The sequence below is a fragment of the Platalea leucorodia genome (assembly GCF_965183815.1).
Source record: "Platalea leucorodia genome assembly, chromosome: 4".
NCBI classification, from domain to species: Eukaryota; Metazoa; Chordata; class Aves; order Pelecaniformes; family Threskiornithidae; genus Platalea; species Platalea leucorodia.
Genome location: NC_138826.1, coordinates 110,334,179 through 110,350,281, shown reverse-complemented (window position 1 = coordinate 110,350,281; position 16,103 = coordinate 110,334,179). Strand labels below are relative to the sequence as shown.

Here is a 16,103-nt window from a genome sequence, read left to right as displayed (position 1 = left end):
TGCCCACCAAAGCTTTTCATGTCTGCTGTTGTTGACTGTCTTGTTCTGTGGATTTTCAGCATGCCAGGGAAACATAGAGCCTGGAGACTAAGGCAAGTTGATTCTCAAAAGAAGCCTTTGGGAGAAGGGTAGATGTTGATGTTTGAGACTTGTTTTCAAAGCAAGAAGTGCAAATGTGTTTCAGCTTCAGGTAGCTCATGTGGAAGCCTGTGATGGGACACTCAATCACCAGGATGCGAGTCATAGATGCCTAGACTTATCATTACTTGAAAATGACTGTAAGAGGGCTTCTAAACTAAAGAATAAGGTTTTATTTAAACCAGAATTAGAATAGTGAACTTCTTAATTTAGCAAAAACTTGAAGTGAGATTGAATAGAAATAATACAGCCTTCATAAACTAAAATTCTTCTCCCCATTGCGTCCTTTCGGGGCAGGTCTTTTATGGGCTTTCTTAGGCCTGAGCATTCATTGACTTCTGGGGTTGCAGCAAACTGTGCAATCTCCCTGGGGTCCTTACGAAGCCTCTCCTTTTTTCTTAGTATTGAGGCCCACTCTTAAGAGCGACATAGTCCTTTGGTTTGAGCTCTCTTGCCTCTGTTCTGCTTACCTGCCTCTGCATTCTGGTTTCTTGGGCAGACCTTCCAGGGAAAGAGCAAATGTTCTTTTTCTTCAGAAAATTATACCTGATTGAGTACCTGTAATTAGGGCAAAGCACATAGCAGCTTTCACTCTGCTGCTTATTTGCAGCATTTTAAAGACATGTAGCACATTCAGAAGCAAATAATTGAGAGGAAACACGGCTTGTCACAGACCTAAATTGTGTCAGAGATAAGTTCTCTGATTTCCTTGCTCCATAGTCTTCTCATGCTGTCCTTCCCATGATCAGATATGTTACGGCCTCAGGAGCTTCTGCAGATCCTAAGCAAGGTGCAATTTACAGAGTTGAGGGGGTGAGGTTATGTGATACAGCAGGCAGTTGCCTTATTTCTACATTTCCTGATTCCTTTCAGATTTTTTTATTAACCAGTATACATGCTTCTGAAGTCTAAAACCCCACACTGCAGTATTAGGCAAGCTCAACTATTACAGAATCTCTATGGGCATGTTATTAAAAAAATCTAAGCTATATGAAGTACTTCTTTCTCTTATTTAGGAATAAATGTAATACTATATTGATAAAATACTTCTTTCAAAGAGGTGAAAAATCATGGGAAGATGATTTAATATTTCTCTCTCTTGAGGAAAGAGGAATTTTATATTATTGGAAAAGCTCCAGTGAATAAGTGCTACTTTGTTGTAACTACTGTAACTGAATTATATACTAGATTGATTTTAACATTTGCTAGTACCCTGAAAATGCTTCCTTTTGAAGAACTGAGAAGCTTACTTAGCACTGGAAGTTAATTATGAATACCAGTGTTCATTTTTTGCTTTTGTATGCATATTTTTATACTAGTAACTCTATGATATTAAATTTGTCCTTGAATAATTTTCAAGTGTCTTGTTTAAAATGTGCTCCTCACTTGATAAATTATCTAATAGTTTCTTTAACTCTTTTTCAGATCTTTGAAAGAATTTTGTTTATCTGGGCAATACGTCATCCAGCCAGTGGATATGTTCAGGGCATAAATGATCTTGTTACTCCTTTTTTTGTAGTCTTCGTTTGTGAATATATAGGTAAGATTTGTTTTAGTACTGAATTATGAATTGGTACTGGTTTTGGAACAGCATCTGCATTTTAATTTGAATAGCAATTTGGATTAGCTAATGAAAGCATAATTTGATACATGAATTTTATAATAAATTTTTGTAATTATAAATCTGTATAGTTCTATTTAAATATGTACTGAGAAGCAATCAGACTGTAAGTAGTCAGTGAAGTTCAGGAATCTGTCAGGTTTTTATTCCAAACAACGCCCCCCAACAAAAACCAACCAACCAAAAGCCTCTGTAGAAGTTGCAGACAGCATTCGCATTTCACCTGAAAGCAGGTGAAAGAAACACAATCTAGCATTTGCTTTCATCTTGATTTCTAGTTAAGAAGTGTTAACCACTCCTGATGCTTTTTTCTTCATAGGTGGTTTTATTCTCCCTTTCTCTTCTAATTCATGTTTTTTGTGAAAACTTTACATTGTACATGTGAAATGAGCAGGTGTTAAAAAAAAAAAAAAAAAACAAACCACAAAACAAACAAACCCAACCAAACCCAACCAACAACAACAAAAAAACCCCACACCAAAACAAGAAAAAAAAAAATGAAAGAAGGAAACGTTTTTTAAATGAGTGGTGGGGAAATTAGAGGGAACCTATTAAACTGTGGCTGAAAGAATGGCAACCTGTAATTAGGGTCTGAAAATTAAGGCAGCAGTAATCAAATTTCTCTGGTTAAGAGCTCTGCTTTTCTGGGGCTCACAACACTACTAACAGTAGTAGCGTAAACAGATGTATTTCTGTTGTGTTTGTGGCCTTATATGTAAATATACTTTTTGAAAACTTTTTTATTTGGCAAACTCTGATATTGGTTAAATGCTCATCTCTTACTAGAATATCATTCATATCTTGAAGTTATATATTGATATTTAAGTCTTATGAACATTAAGAGTATGGATTATCATTAACAATAATTCATTAATAATTTGGATATAACTATGGATATAAAAGGTAAGGTTAAACTGTAAAAATGACAGTGTTAATCTGGCTTGAATTAAAACTGTTGTCCTTGTATTTCTATTTGTCATGCACACATACAATGAAAATACACAATGCTTATATGTAAACTTGAGCAATGTGTTGTCTGGCTACTTCAGTGAGGCTATATGTAGTGGATTCTGACTACCTTGTCTATGCAAGATGCCCATTGGTGTCTTAATCCAGATTGATTAGATTTAATGAAGGACAGATTATCCTTGAGTGGATGATAGACTATCCATTTACTCATTTGCATGGCAACACCTCTGCCGCTTTGTTCTTGTTTCATAGAGGGACATTTCATTGCTAAGCAACTAATGAGAACTACTGCTGCTTTCTTCCTAATCATCTCTTAAGTAGGGTAGAGGCCTACTCCTGAGAGTACTTGCAGTTTCTGCCTTTTACTCCCTCATTTGACAGATAATGAAAATGTTCTTAATGATCTTAGAACAGTAGGGTCTCCAGTAGACTTCAGGGTTGTTAATTGAAATAAGAAGTCCAAATGAGACGTGATTAGAGAATTGATATTGCATGTTAAATAGACCATTTAATTAATATGGTAAATAAGTTTGTCTTTACCACCAGCTTACATTTGGAGACCCTGGTGATTGTTAATATATTTGCCAGTTTGTCAGTATTTTTGTATTGGAGTGCATAGTTATTCCAGTAAGTGTCCAGTGAAGAAAGACAAAACTCAAAAACGTAACAACTGTAAAAGATATTTTTGTGACTGAAAATGTATGAAACTCAGAAAACTGTATTCTAAAAGCTCATTTAAAAGTCAATATCTATATAATAAGAAAAATACCAAAATGAAGGTATTTTCTTATTATTATAGTAGTGGTCCTGGCGAAGTGCTAACAGCAGTTATTTTCCCCCAGTGACATATAAAAACTGTCTAAGGTTTGTCTTTAAATAGCTTTTTGATTTGAGTCTTTCTAATATATTGAAGTTACCGTGAGTGATGCATTCAGGTTAGAATGAATAAGAGTGTGCATTTTACTTAAACTTGAAATGGCGACATTAAATTTATGAAGTACCTCAGAAATCCTGAGATTTGTAATAAAATTATAGAAGGGTTCAAAACTCAGACTATGAATTGTGCATAAGTAATTTAGAAATAAATAGAAATAAATGCAGAATTGCATGTTTCCTAGCAAAAATGTTTAAGCTGTTAGTGTATTTAATGTTTTCTCTAGTAATACTCTGTATTCACCTTAGATTTTTACTCTAGATCTTATTTCTTGCTCTGATTTTAAATGAATATTGATTTGTACCTTAAATTGCTTTATTTATTGCTTTAACTATTGATTTTTGTATTTTTCTCAATTTGACTGAATCCATTGTGTTGCAGTTCTGAGTCACTTGGGTCCTGATTCATGCCATTGAAAGCGATAATGCCTTTTATTTTAGGTTCTTTCTATAATTAAAAAAAAAAAGAGTCCTAAAGGATTATTGAAGAATAATAATAAATTATTATTCTTAACAATGCCATTAATAATAAATGTGTGCTGATTAGATCATCTGACAGTATATCCTGATAATCTTTACACACAGTTGCAGTTTCGTCACATATTTTGGTGGGAGGAAAGCCATGTTTATTTTTGCTTTATCACAACTGGTAGTGCCCTTAATCCTTAATCTTGCATAACAAGTTTGTGACATATTTATTCTAGTGATGGGTGTCTTTCTGCTCTGCTAAAGACATCCAAAAACCATTTGTAAAAGTGTTGTTAAAGAACTTTTGAAGATACAAATGACCTGTATGGAAGTGATAATTTACTTGTCTAGTAACATTTTCATTCAAATCTGAATGCCAAAAAGTAGGTTTGTGGGTCTTTTTAAAAGGACCAAAGTCATAGATGTTTTGATGGTTTAGTATGGATTGAGGTACCTAATTTTAGCACATAAGTTCACACATTTAGAAAAGGTTGAGTGACTGAATGTAGGAGTTGAATATGTTAAATGTTGAGAGCATTCTTTCAACCTTTCCAGTAGTGTAAGTATGATGAAAGTGTAATTTGGTAATGTCTCATTAGTTCCTCACTCTGCAATAAAAGCAGAATACTGTAACATTTTCATCCAGACAGAACTTGGTTGTCAAACCAAGCCAGGAGAGGCACAACCACAATTAAGGAAAATTTCAGAGGGGGGTAGGTACTGGCCCCTGCTGGAATACAGTAGATTCAGGTTAGGATTTCTGGTCTAAATTAGGAGGAGGAGGAATTTAAACCTTAGGTTTCTCATACCAGGTGATTGTGTATGTCAATCTCAACTTTTTTTTTTTTTTTTTCCTTCCATGAAAAATGCTAGAGATCTGTAAGCTTATTGTGCCATAATATAACAGCTTCTGTGGAATTTGAAACACTAGTGGTACGGTAAAACCGTTGCGTGCTTACGTCTAACCACCTACATGACATAGCAGTGTTATAACAAATGCTAATTACTGTCAGGGCAGTTTTCCTGAAAGCTCTCTGTCTTTGTAGCATATTAGTTTGTGTCAAAATGAATCTCGTTCATGTAGATGAAATTCCAGAGGCGTTTTTGTTAATGAGATAAGATATACCATGTGACTGCTCACTGTTTGCTGACTTAATGTGGACAAGGACATTTTGCACTGAATTGCAAGTTCTATTTCAAGTTGCCACACACATTGCTCTCTTTATACACCTTCCTGTTGCTCTCAGTTCCTGTTGATCTACATTGTTTGCAAATATTAAGTTGTGCTGCACAGTTGCTTGCGGTTTCTTGCTCATGGAGTCAGCTACGCTTCGCTACATCTGATTTCAGTAATTCACTGGGCCTTGTGTGTATGTCTAGAGCTACAGAGAGGACCTGGATTTATTCACTATCCAGAGAGATGAAAGTTCAAGAGAAACGCCATCCTAATAAGGATGCATGTCAGGCCATTACTAAGTGGGATGGCTGTGTGAGATCACTTTGAGACCCCCTAGCAGTGTTGGATCAAGAGGAAATTAGGAGTTAGTAGGAAGTGAAGACCAGAAAATGAACACTATCGTAGCACTTCATCATTTTATGTCGGATAAAGAATGTCAAGAAAAATGAAGCTACTGAAGACGGGAATGGCAATTGAGATACTGTCTGCAATCTTCTTGCAATAGAGGAGCTTGAGACAATTTGAGGATGCTTAGAAGAACTCATGAACTGAAAACTTTGGAAAGAAGGATCTTACCCTTGTAAGTATTTTTTCTTGTGATCTTAAATCCCTTTGTAGAAGGTATTAAATGCAACTTCTGTTACCTAGTGTTTTTTAAATTGATACTGCCATGACTTTGTGGAATAATTATTTCAGGCTCGAATCCTAATGGGATTGGAATGGGATTTAGTCCCAGACCAGTGTTACTGTGAGAACATAAAGGTTCTTCGGTCCTGGAAAAGCCAGTCTGTCTATAGCTCTCTCACTTACCTCTCTTTCCATTCACGCTTGTGGGTCATAGGAAGTCTTCCTGTCCTTAAAATGAGATTTCATACTGGTTATTGCCTTCTTCCCTTCCTTTTCAGCATATCTGCTGCAAATAATTAGATTTAAAACTATTAATTTTGTTTTTTCCATAGTTGAATGCTGTATCAAAAATTGTTATTTTCATAGTATAATTGGAGTAGTGTTTCAGAGCATTGTCATGGCTGTATCTGAGGTAGTTCCTCAGTGTTTGTTTATAAAATATAAAAAAGTTGTCAGTTTAGCAGAGGGTTTTTTTTTCAGGGAAGAGAGTTGTAATTTTTGTGCAGTAAGTAAATCTGTTTAGAATGTACATAAAACTGAATTTCTGAATGATGAGGCAGTAATCCAGAGAGCAAAGAATATTAACCCATCTACTCCAGAGAGCTGCTAGAAGATTTTTCCAGTACTTACAGGGTTAGAAGGTAAAATTTTGTTTAGCATGCCTTATTTCCTTTACAAGACCAAGATGAAATTGTGATTGCTGCAGTATGTAAAGTAGTCTGAGATAATCCATCCTGCTATCTAAATACCTAGACCTTTCTTATTCAGTTCCACCAATTCACTAGTCCTTGGAGAATTATGAATAAGGCTCATGCATAGGGGTTTTGAGGAGATAAAGTGGAAAATTTGTAACATATTTGTAATTATTCTACTTAGAAGAGACTGAGTGAAACTGAGGGAATGACAAATTGTTTCGATAAAATGGAATTTGAACAAGGAGCTATAACTAGATTAACTGGATGCTTCTCTCCTTCTCAGGCCCTTCATGTGGTTGGAGACTGATAGAATCCTTCTTCCTGTCTTCTGGTTTACCAGGAAAGAAATACTGGAAAACGTGCCAGCATAGAGTGCTCAGGAGTGTGAGGGATTTCTTCAGTAAGAGACCTGAAAAAATTTTATTTCCAATTGTTGTATTCTCTTGAACTTTTCTGATAATTTTGGAATTACGCTTTGTAACAAACTTCTACTGTTTTAATGCTTTTCTTTGTTCAAATAAATACATGTTTTTTGAACAATACTGTATTAAAATGTTTTTATTTACACATTTGTTTGAAATGATTTATGAAACTTATACAGATTAAATCTGGATGAAAGCACTAACATGAAGCGTAATTGACATTTTAACATTTTCTTGCAAGTTTTAAAAGTATTAAGAAAATATTTCCTCATTTTTTAAAACCATTGTAAAACTTGCATGAAAAACTATTCAAAATAATTTAAATCACTCTTGTCATATGAAAATTCAATGCCACAAGTTCCATTTGATCACATTAAATTTTCTCTTAATGCAAATCACCAGTAATGTAGTTTCCACATACAAAGGTATATTTCAGTGCTGTTTCTTAATAATTTCCATGATGTGTTATAGTAATTCTCATAACATCAGTGAAGTTGACTGAAATTCTCATAAACATGAACAATATTCTGTGAACTATTCTTTGGTAATTGAATAGAATATTGTTAGCTGTGTGATTTGGGTAGGCGAAGAATGAAGAAAGCTTACACAAAACTCTCTTGAATTCAAGTCTTGGAAATACTGAAAACCCAATTCCATCTTCTACATAAATCCAGAAAACATCATATGCATTCCTCTGTAAAAGATCTGCAACATAGACAAGCCGCTCAGTGATCTGAAACTTTTGACTTACCTGTCAATTCTCTTTGAAGCACTCTTTGCTTTCATGTATTATGAAACACTTAGATACATCTATGTATATATAAAACTATAGCATGACACAGAAATTGTTCATCATTATCTCAGCTTGCTGTGGGATAACCACTGTTCACTTTTTCAATTTCTAGGAATATGTTCCCCCACTCTCACCCTGCTGATGTGCCAATCTATTGTCCAGTGAAAGTATTTTGAAAGTGGTGCAGAGTAGCTGATGAGAGGGACGACTGTGATAAGTAAGATAAACAGCATTTGAATTTGGTTTTACACATGGAGGATTCCTGCTTTGCACCATGGAAAAGGTGAAGAAGGTCCACAAGTAAGCAGAGACCTGTGTTGTGCCCATCCACGGTGCTGCGAACTTGGTACTTCTGTACCAGTCTTCCGTGCTGTGTGGCGGCGCTGATTTTGACTGCAGTGGGAAAGCGGCTAGAAATGATAGGTGCTGAAAGAGAGCCCTAACAGAGTGTTTCGTAACTCATTATTAAATAGACTTTGTGGAGCTAATTTGTATTTTATCCTGTTTGTTTCTTATGATTTGGCTTGTTTTACTTTATTTAGGAGCTTCCTGAGACCCTTTTATAGGTCTCGTTTCCTCCTTACATCTTCTGTTTTATACCACCTATCAGATTCCTCAGTTGGAATTCAACCATTCTTTTTGTGTGGAAAGTACTAATTGCCCTATTTTTAAGTTGCTGCAATTTTTAGACTCTGATGTTTATAGTCCTGTTATAATTGATCTTTGTAAAGAGCAGTGTATTGTGAGACTTTGTAATCACTTTAAAATACATGCATATCCTTCTGCAATTCAGAAGGTTGGGTGGTTTTTTTTAATTCGTTTAAATGTTTTTGAGTTGTTGTAATGAAAAAATCCCAAGGTTCCTCCAGGTAAATTACATTGCATCAAAGGAGATAAAAATATAGACCTAAATATTAGTGCTTTAAAAAACCCCTTAGCACTCTTTTGAAGCACTTGGCTAGATTATATTTTTAAATTATTAATTTGTTATTATGTATGTCTCATTTAAGAAAAATCAACCATTCACAATGTCTCAGCAATTTTTTTATTAATATATAATATAGTTTTTCAGGCCTAATTGGGCAAAGAAATCTTACTATTTTACATCTTTATTCACTTTAATCAAGGAGGAGAATCCATGTGAAAATAACTAACAGTGAAATGTTTGAATTGTTTGTCAGCTAGCAGTGCTCGCCATAATATACTGCTATGTCTAGGGTTGGTTAATAAAGCAGTATATTTGGAGGCATTGCAAACAGAACTGTAAGGAAAAAGCGGATAGTATTAACAGGACATCTCATGCTTAGTTTATGAAGGGCTGGGGAATGGGAGAGCATGAAGGAGAGCAAATATGTCTGCAGGACTTGTGGAATGGAGAGAATTAGTTAATGGGTGCCAGTGAACTATAAATTGCCTTTAATCTTTTGATCCTTTTGTTTTTGTGTTTGGATACTTATTTTAATTATTTACCTGGGCAAATTCATGTTTATCTTTCACCGTGACTTATTGGAATATTAATTTTTTAGTTGCAGTTTGATTAATCCTGTAGTGAGCACTTTGTTCTGGCTTAGAGTTATAGAACTATTTCAGTTAAGGACTATTTTTTCATGTAGTTATAATAGTAAAAGCCCTAATGAATGTAGTTGAGCTTTACCCAGGTATGCACTTTGTGTGTGGCTTGCTAGTGATAGAGTTTATTCCCTATTGTTTTTCCCTAGTTGTTTAACCTACTGGAAGTCAATGGTGGCATTCGGTATCAAATGTATGAGTGAATCTGTCTGCATAAGCTCTCTCTTTGTCTGCTATGGTCAAAATGAGGTGATTTACTTATTTAATTAGTGGATTTTTAGCTAATTGTACCAACCCAATTAGTGCTACTGGTATTTCTTGGAGTATAGTAACCTTGAGAAGGTCTTAATAATGAGCAGCTGAGCACACGTGTACAAGTGACTGTTTGGTGAAGTTGGGTGATAGTATATTGCTACGTATGTTTTACTCATTAATATATTTGATTCCCAGTAAGGGCTTGGAACTGTGTGAGCTAGATTACTGTGTGCTGTAGAATTTATCTTCTTCCGGATCCCATTTGCTATTTCAAGAGGTTAATGTACCCTGCCTGTCCTGGCTTCATTTCACTGCTCTTTAAACTTAACGGTGGAGCTCAATATTTGAGTAATTCCAAATCAGGTTTAGTTGGACAGAAGAGAGTTTGCCTGCTATGTGCTTAGATCACATAGCTAAATCAGGGCTCGCTGCTGTCAAATTGGTAGCTTTGCTTTGTCTTTCCCAAACACACATGTGTTCCTGTCTTCTCTCTTTGGTCAGCATTGGCTTTGCTCTGGTACAGTGGATCAGTTCAGCTGAACTGGCAGGAAATTAGTCCCATAATAAAATGAATAATTTAATTTTCAGCTCTCACCTCAGGGATCAGAGATGAATGTCAGTACTGGTGTGGGGATAGGAGCATGTTACGGAAGAAGGGAGAAGCAAGATCTCTGTTTAATGCCAGGTAGCTCTTAGACTGCTTTAGCTGTATTATTAAACTGCACCCTCATGATAAGTCTTTGTGAATTCCACTTATTTTTCTCTTAGCAAGTTAGGGAGCACTCATAAAAGTATCTCAACAGACAGATGTAGGGTATGGCAACCTGCTTTTCTAGTTTTTTTTTTTACTTTCTAGTGATGTCTTGAATGGCCATGATTTATTATAATAGACAGTACTGTTTTACAAAATCAATTCTTCTGTGTTTCAGTTTTCATTTCACTCTCTTCAATATACTGTTAGATTTCCAAGATAATTATAACAGTTCATCTGAAACACTGGAGGCATGGTTGCATCCAATAGACTTCTTGGAAAAAGATTTGAGACTGAACAAGTTTTTATCAATAATTGTGATAACCAAGCACTGTGAATATAAGTTTTCTAGTTACCAGTTTCAACTTCAAGGCTAATTTAAAAAAAAAAAAAATGCAGATTTTTTGTAGTCCACCTGAAAATTCCCCTTTGCTTATCATATGTAGAATTTTTTAATGTTACTTCTGTTATGTTTTCTATAATATTTTTTTTTTAAAGTAGTTCCATAGATCTTTATAACCAAAGTGTTTGAAGTTGTATCATACTGATGGGATGGAGAAAATAATAGTAATCTTCATGACCTCCACTGAAGCAAAATGCAATTCTTGAAAATCCATTTGGTTAACCACACAAATTGCAAAATCAAAATTCTTATTCTCATGAACTGGGACATAATGCAAGTTTGAATAAAGTGTGGGCTGTGATAAAATGTCTTCTTTAGTTTGATTACAGAAGTATAGTAGTAATAGTGCTGAGTATTTAGCTCATAAAGGTGTGTTAGTAGAGGAAGTAGGATGTACTCTCAGCTTCGCTGTCTGCTAGGAAAAAATTAACTTATTTTAACTAAAACTTTTCTGTGAATACTTTTAAAGAAGGTTCCTATCTATTTGAAGTGGAATGAGCCTAATTAAAGTTAGATTTCTCTGGCTGCAGTTAGCAATTGTTGTCAGAAATGAAAAAGAGACATTAAGATTATCCTAGTAAGTATATCCAACTGCTTAATTGCGTGTTATTTTTAGTTCTCTATCTGAGAGAAAATTAGTATTTTGAGTAATGGTATTAATTGCTCATAGTGTCTTATGAGTTTCTCTTTTTAAAAAAAGGAAAGGGAAAAAAAAAAAAACAACCTGAAATTTTAAGGTGTATTAGCCTTTCAGACTTTTTTAGGCTTTTAAATAGTCTTCAAAGAAAGGGCAATCCATGTACACTAAAGCATAGATTCTTGAATGTTAATGCTGAATGGAAAAAAAAAAAACAAACCAGAACGTAAAGTATATGTGAGAGATGTCTCGGGGGGGGGGGGGGAGAAAAATCATTAACAGGGTGTCTATCGTCATGTTGATGTAAAACTTAAAATATTTGCAATTTTGTATATTGGTAGAGTTACCAGGGTTGTCAGAATTCAGCTCATGAAACCAAAGTACTGAGTGTGTTTTAAGTCCTAAAACATATAGAAGGAAAAGCTCGAAACCCATGACCTGTTGAAAAATAAAGCAATAATAGTTCAGTTTTACTATTAAATGAACTTCTTTGTTACATTTATTCTTTCATACTCTAGTTATCAATCTAAATTCGAGTTTGGATGACAAGGGAGAAGGAAAAGTTGCACAGTTGTTTTTATATGCTAGAGTTTTATGAAACTTCTCTGTCACTGTTTGCATCTAATTTGAAACAGTTTGCTTTCTATTTTCAAAGTGTAAAGTGGACTCTACTAAATAGGATTGTTACATTGCTTTATAACATTACTTACAGTCTAGATATTCATGGCATTTTTTGACCATTTGAACAATTTTTCAGATAATGCTGTCTTTGAGTTTTATAGGTCTGAAATGTTATATATTCAACATACTTTTGTGGGCAAATTATCAAAAAATAATTCAAGATGACAGTTTGGTTTAAAATTTTTCTCAGGAGCTTTTATTTGATAAATAAGAGAAGTATGTATTTGCTTAAGTTGTTTTTCTTTTTACTTTGGAAAGTATTTGCTCTATTCCTTTGTGCTTATTCTAATTTCATAATGTCCTAAACCAAACCGAAATAATATATTTGTCTAAAAACAATTCTTCAGTGTAATCTCCCTGATTTGTTTATCTGATGCAGTTTGAGCCATTTTTTATAAATAAAGAAGTGTAAAGGAAAAGGTGCTTTCACCTGTTGTAAAAGATATTGCTAACTTTTGTTGTTCTGAGTCAAATTACATATGGTAATATGAGGAATAGAAAAGTTAGACAAAATGGTAAGTAGTGGATTTGTGCTATGAGTATGCTAGAGGTTATTCAGGTATTTCAAATTTTAAAAGGTAAGTGATTTCTTATGGATATACCTTCACAGGAAAACACTGTTATATTAAAATGTAGCTTTTCCTTTCTTCAGGAGAAGGGAGGGTAAAAATCTGTAATCCCCAAATTTACCTTTTTTTTATTATTATTTTTTTTATTTTTTTCCCCCAAATGCCAGCATTATTTTTGTAGGACTTTGAATGAAAGGAAGAGACTTTCATGTAACTAAGAAGAAAATATCTGAGTGGTTCAGACTTGTCATACTAGAAAATGCTCTTCTGTTTTCAGAGTGGCATCTACATACTAAGTTGATGTGCTCAGAGTCCCAAAGCTGTCACTTTAACCTACCTAAATAAGTATTTCAAAGCAGTGCTATATCTAATTATCATACTGCAATATTTTCATTGAAAGTGTTGTAAGCAACAGTCTCTATTTTTGATCTGTGTTCTGGTGACAAGCTTTAAAAAAAGTGTCTAAAGGGATTAAGAAACATTGGCTACAGAGAAAAGCTGTAAGAGCAACTATTGAAGAAGCAAACACCTACTATCTCAAAGATTAAAATAAGTGTCAGATGGAGGATTTATCAGACTTAACGATTTCTGGTGACTGGTAGTAATTACTTCTAGGTACCACTATTTAAGCTCACTATTTTTATCTTAAAAATGCTGCTGTATGTAACTGGCTTTATGGTAAAATAGAGAATTAAATGAAAATATATGATTTTTTTCTTTGTTCGCATAAGATCGTAACTGAAAAAATGGCAATTGCCATTTCATAGAAATTTTTTTTGAATCATTTATGTCTGTAGGCATAAGATTACCTTCATCTTCCTACTCTTCCTAACGTAATACCTTGTTATAGTACAAAAATTTCTTATTGCTGTTAGGGCAAAAATAACTGGATTATATTTCCTTAAACTTACAGCTTCCTGTTATCTGTGTATTATTGTGAGTGGAGGCTTCTGCAGATGGGGTTTGAGGGTTTTTTGTGTGTGTGGTTTTGTTTTTTTTTTTTTTTTTTTTTTTTTGTCTGCATGTGAAAGAAGAGTCTGTTGAGAATACTGATCAGTATGTTACAATGTGTGGCCCAGCCGCCATTTATTATTCGTAGTAAAGCTGTGGTGTGAAGACTTTTTCAAAAAGCAGAATCAAAATGTGAAAAATAGAAAGGAGTTTATAAGCCCAGGAAGTTAAATCTCCTTTTAGATGACTGTCATGGTTTTACATTTTAGAGGAACAGCCAGCTAGGGACATGAAAGTTACTAACAAAAATTTCTTTAATCAGTGCCAGGAAGGCTATCAAAAGAGTCAAAAAGTCTGACAGAAGTGTGAAGGGAACCTCTGAGGTGTCACCCCATAGCAGGGGAGCTGTGTGGATTCTTTTCTTAGATGTTTCCTGTGAAGAAACTTTCCAGCCCCTGTCTTATGGACGGAATCAGAGGAATTCCTTTGAATTTTTGCTATAAGAGATGTATAGAACAAATCCCTAAATTAATAAGAAATTGCTGAGGTCAAATGGGACTAATCAGAGGTTTCTAACAAAATTAAATTAATGTTTCTGTAGTATGGTAATATGTCTTTATAGACCATGAAAGCAGCTTTCGCATCTGTAAACTTGTGTTCTTCTCCCTAATAAATCAGTTGGTGTGACAAGATGCAAACACTGTCTTGCTTCTTTTCTGACTATACTTCCCCCACCCCCCCCTCCGGCTATACGGTTTCAGCTCACTGAGAGATTCATCCAGTTGGATTTACTCAGCATGCTACCTTCTGTGTTTTACTAGAGGAAGACCTTTAAGTTTCATTAATTTAATTTTATATTGTAATTAAACACATATGTTATAAAAATGCTGAGGTAGCATAATTATACTAGTTTATTATTATTATATTATTATAATTATTTATATACTATAATGTGCATTATTAATATTGTTATTATTATTATTCTATTTCTGCTGACTGGTGAGCTAAATTGCTTCTTAGACTACAGGTTGTCTCTACTGTCTTTGTTCTTCCTGAAAGTTTATTCCGCATCATTTTATTACTACCAGGCATTTCTGTTCTCTCCCAAGAAAGTCTGTGAGGTCATAAGAATTGCTCCATTGGCTCTGTGATTTTTGTTTTGTTTTGTTTTTGTTTTTGTTTTGTTTTGTTTTATTTTTTCTTCTAAAGCGATGTTTACTGTGGGGCTGGTGAGACTCTGGAACAGGTTGGCCAGAGAAGTTGTGGATGCCCCATCCCTGGAAGTGTTCAAGGTCAGGTTGGACGGGGCTCTGAGCAGCCTGATCTAGTGGAAGGTGTCCCTGCTCATTGCAGGGGGGTTGATCTTTAAGGGAACTAGATGATCTTTAAGGTCCCTTCCAACCCAAGCCGTTCTATGATTCTATACTCTTCTTCAGATAGAGATCCACAGTCTCGCTTGTGTTCTACTTCGAGTGCCTCAGGTAGTTTAGAGGGTTAAGATGGATTTTCTTTGGGCCTACAGTTATGTATCTAACTGTACTCTATATTAAATATTATTTTACATTTTCATAAGAAAAAACAAGCTTAAAAATTTCGTCATTAGTAATCAGAATAAATGTCAGAACTAGTATTTTCTACTGATTTTAGGTATTTGACGTTTTCAGCTAACTCTCAGATTTGTCTGTTAAATCACAGTCTTTTTGTATTAATGGAGTACTGAATTCTAGCTCTTCTGTTTGGGTTTTTTTTTTTCCTCTGACATATGCTAAAGAGTACTTGAGGAAAAAGGATTTTTATTCCCTATGTATATAAAAAAAATTCTGCTACCGAAAGTCCTATTTTAGTGCATAGGATGATGTATTTAAGTGTATAAATATGATGACTGATGTGGATTTTAATTTTCTATTTTTAAAGATTGTTTTGCGTCTGTATGTGTATTTCCAACTTTTTGAATGCATCTGTCTAAAGAAGCATCATGTTATTTCATGATGCTTCATGCACACTCCAAGAATTTAAAAAATAGAATGAATTTGATGATGTGAATGTTACCTTAGAAAATAATACATTTCTGTTAAGTTTGAAATACCTTTTGTGGTTTATATTGTCTCATTTTTGAAGGCAAGTAAGAAACTAATAGACTTGCACTGTGAGGAAGTCATGGGAGGTTAGGGAAAGGTATTTTATTTGAAACTATAAAGTGGAAATGTTGGGTCATGGGAATAAATGGAAAACAAGACCTTGAATAATGGTAGAAGCAGTAAAATGAAATTGAAGAGAAACCAAAAGATTTCTGCAGGTGTAAAAATGAAAGAGTTGTGAGGGAGGAGAAAGTTAATTACAATTAATGTAACTATGGGAGAGACGTGTATTCCAATGAGAGCTGAATATTTTAGTTCTGGCTTCTGCATTTGTTTTACTCTCCCCCATGGTTTCCATATAGTTAT

At 34.4% G+C, this 16,103-nt stretch overlaps 1 protein-coding gene across 1 annotated transcript in view; it reads left to right on the top strand.

Moving 5' to 3' along the window:
- The window catches only part of TBC1D22A (TBC1 domain family member 22A), a 187,501-nt gene that overhangs the window by 48,046 nt on the left and 123,352 nt on the right, over positions 1 to 16,103 (top strand). Inside the window, exon 8 of the mRNA XM_082309017.1 lies at positions 1,564 to 1,678. Coding sequence (XP_082165143.1) covers positions 1,564 to 1,678 — 115 coding nt within the window. The remainder of the gene's footprint in view (positions 1 to 1,563; positions 1,679 to 16,103) is intronic.